General features: G+C 55.7%; 1 protein-coding gene across 1 annotated transcript in view; it reads left to right on the forward strand.

The window, feature by feature from the left end:
• The first annotated feature begins 2,450 nt into the window (after nt 1-2,450).
• The window catches only part of CALHM1 (calcium homeostasis modulator 1), a 3,576-nt gene continuing 2,542 nt past the window's right edge, over nt 2,451-3,484 (forward strand). Inside the window, exon 1 of the mRNA XM_010859415.1 lies at nt 2,451-3,002. Coding sequence (XP_010857717.1) covers nt 2,451-3,002 — 552 coding nt within the window. The remainder of the gene's footprint in view (nt 3,003-3,484) is intronic.

Here is a 3,484-nt window from a genome sequence, read left to right on the forward strand (position 1 = left end):
TTTGGGGGGCTCCAAAATCACTACAGATGGTGACTGTAGCCATGAAATTAAAAGATGCTTACTCCTTGGCAGGAAATTTATGACCAAGCTAGACAGCATATTAAAAAGGAGAGACATTACTTTGCCAACAAAAGACTTAGTCAAAGGTATGGTTTTTCCAGTAGTCATGTATGGATGTGAGAGTTGGACTATAAAGAAAGTGCCAAAGAATTGATGCTTTTGAACTATGGTGTTGGAGAAGACTCTTGAGAGTCCCTTGGACTGCAAGGAGATCCAACCAGTCAATTCTAAAGGAGATCAGTCCTGAGTGTTCATTGGACAGACTGATTTTGAAGCTGAAATTCCAATACTTTGGCTACATGATGTGCAGAGCTGACTCATTTGAAAAGACCCTGATGCTGGGAAAGATTGAAGGCAGGAGGAGAAGAGGACAACAGAGGATGAGATGGTTGGATGGCATCACCGACTCAATGGACATGAGTTTGGGTAAATTCTGGGAGTTGGTGATGGACAGGGAGGCCTGGCGTGCTGCAGTCCATAGGGTCACAGAGTCAGACACGACTGAGCAACTGAACTGAACTGAACTCTCCATTTATAATAACAATGAACTCCTGAGTCAGCCATCTGAGACTCAGGGGAGGCCTGGGAGACTAAAGCTTTGCTACAAATGGGAGGTAGGTGGACATGGTGGAGTTGGGGTGGGAGGCGGTGCTGTCTCAGAAAGACCCATAGAGTTCTGCATGGTCATAGTTACATACACACTGTAGACGCACAGACATTGAGGCCCAAATCCATAGAAATTTCACACATGGACACGTGACACATGACACACAGGGACACACAGATCTGAGTGTCCCAGGGAGCTGCCCTGTCCAGTCTCTTGCTTTACTTCAGTCCCAGCCCTCCTCCGGTCCCGCCCCCACAGCCCCCCATCTCGCTCCAGACAGGAGCCATCTAGCTGGAGCTGGATCTAACCCACTCTTCTGGGAGAGCTGGTGGCATCAAAGGGAGCCCTCTAAGCCCCTTCCACTTTGCTGTGCTGATGGTGGAGCCTTGGCTTGGTTCCCATGGACACTCTGGGTTCCTCAGCCCCAGGCATGAAACCCCATCACCCATTCCATTATTTTTTGACCTGGGGAAGTAGAGGTAGGAGGGAGAGCCAGGAAAGGATTTTTCATCCGTAATCCACAAACACACAGACACAACTACCGAGACACAAGGAGACAGGACATAAAAACACCTGCATTATGCTTACCGGACACAGCTCCTTCTGCCTTGCAGAAGGGGCCCTAGCAACCTCTCAGATCCAAATCCTCTGATTCCAAATTCAGAGCTTCCTATTTTATTCCTTTAGCACTATCTCCACCATCATCACCATCCATCCCCACCATGACCACTGTCACAACCATCATCACAATATTACCACCATCACAACTAGCAACAACAGCATAGCCATCAGGACCAGTACCATCATAAATGGCATCCCCACCATCATCAGCACCATCACCATCATGACTGGCATCACCTCCACCATCAGCACCATCACCATCATAACTGGCATCCCACCACCATCAGCACCATCAGCACCATCAGCATCATGACTGGCATCACCTCCACCATCAGCACCATCACCATCATAACTGGCATCACCTCCACCATCAGCACCATCAGCACCATCACCATCATGACTGGCATCCCCACCACCATCAGCACCATCACCATCATAACTGGCATCCCACCACCATCAGCACCATCACCATCATGACTGGCATCCCACCCTCATCAGCACCATCACCATCATAACTGGCATCCCCACCACCATCAGCAGCATCACCATCATAACTGGCATCCCCACCACCATTATCACACCTATGACTGGGCCACCACGACTGCCTTCACTACATCATCATACCATTGTCTGCACTAATGGAGGAGTCCTCTTGGATCCTGACACAGCATGGATGAAAGACCCAATGGGAAGGACAGAAAGAGGGTGACACGCTTCCTAGGAGCCCAGGGGTCAAGGCCCGGGAGCTCAGGCCTCTGCAGCAGTCCTAGATTCTCCCAAACTTCAACCCTGCCCAAGGGCCTGTCTTCCCAGCTGAGTTGGAGCCTCCATCCCCACCCTCCTCCAGCAGCCAGAGAACTGGTCCCAGTCAGGTGTGGTCCTCGTGGTTTCCCAGTGGCGGAGCCAGCTGTGGAGAGAGAGAGAAACCCAGGAAGGGTGGAGCAGGGGAGGGCAGACTGCTGCACCCACGGGATTGGTCAAGCTGCGCCCTCCCGGCCAGCACCTGACTTAGAAGGTTCAAAGAGACAGCGGCCCCAGCCTCCGCCCAGAGCTCTGCCTGTCTCAGCCATGACGTGGGCGCCCGCTGGGCAGAGTGGGCCTCAGGGGCCATCCTGAGACCGCGGTGAGACGGGAGGAGGCCAGCAGGCCCCGTGGGGGCACCATGGACAAGTTCCGGATGATCTTCCAGTTCCTGCAGTCCAACCAGGAGTCCTTCATGAATGGCATCTGCGGTATCATGGCCCTGGCCAGTGCCCAGATGTACTCCGCCTTCGACTTCAACTGCCCCTGCCTGCCGGGCTACAACGCTGCCTACAGCGCCGGCATCCTGCTGGCGCCGCCCCTGGTGCTCTTCCTGCTCGGCCTGGTCATGAACAACAACGTGTCCATGCTGGCCGAAGAGTGGAAGCGGCCTCAGGGCCACCGGGCCAAGGACCCCGCGGTGCTGCGCTACATGTTCTGCTCCATGGCCCAGCGCGCCCTCATCGCGCCCGTCGTCTGGGTGGCTGTCACACTGCTCGACGGCAAGTGCTTCCTTTGCGCATTCTGCACGGCGGTGCCCGTGAGCCTGCTGGGCAATGGCAGCCTGGTGCCCGGCCTGCCCCCACCAGAGCTTGCCCGCCTGCTGGCCCGGGTGCCCTGCCCTGAGATCTACGAGGGCGACTGGCTGCTGGCCCGCGAGGTGGCTGTGCGCTACCTGCGCTGCATCTCACAGGTGAGGGGCCGGACGGCCTTGGGCTGGGCTCCCCTCACAGGTTGGGTCCCTCGGAAAGTATTCCTTCCCCGCTCTTGAAGTGGAGCTTCCGCAGGGCGTGCTTATGTTTCCCCAATAGATGGGGGGCCCCCAAGCCAGGGCTGGGTCTGTCCACTTAGATGCAGTTCCCTGGGGTGGGGGCATATTTTCCCAAAGGGGGTCAGGGCTTCTGAAGGCGGAGGCAGGTGTCTTTCCTCAGGTCAGTGCCACCTGGGGAAAGAGGCCTGTGCCCTGTCCCGAGGTTCCCCTGAGTGGACCCAACCGCCTGAGCTCCAGTTTGGAAACCTGGGGGAATTTGCATCCTTTTCCTCTTCCAGGTCCGGACAGTGGTGAGGCCGGTGGGTGGCTGCGCAATTTGGGTACATTTCCCTGGCAAATGGCCCCAGCTGGCACTCCTTGCTCAGGGGAAGGAGGCTTGAGTGAGGGGATGGACTGTTGGGATG

Source organism: Bison bison, unplaced genomic scaffold (genome assembly GCF_000754665.1).
Source record: "Bison bison bison isolate TAMUID 2011002044 unplaced genomic scaffold, Bison_UMD1.0 scf7180017864456, whole genome shotgun sequence".
NCBI lineage: Eukaryota > Metazoa > Chordata > Mammalia > Artiodactyla > Bovidae > Bison > Bison bison.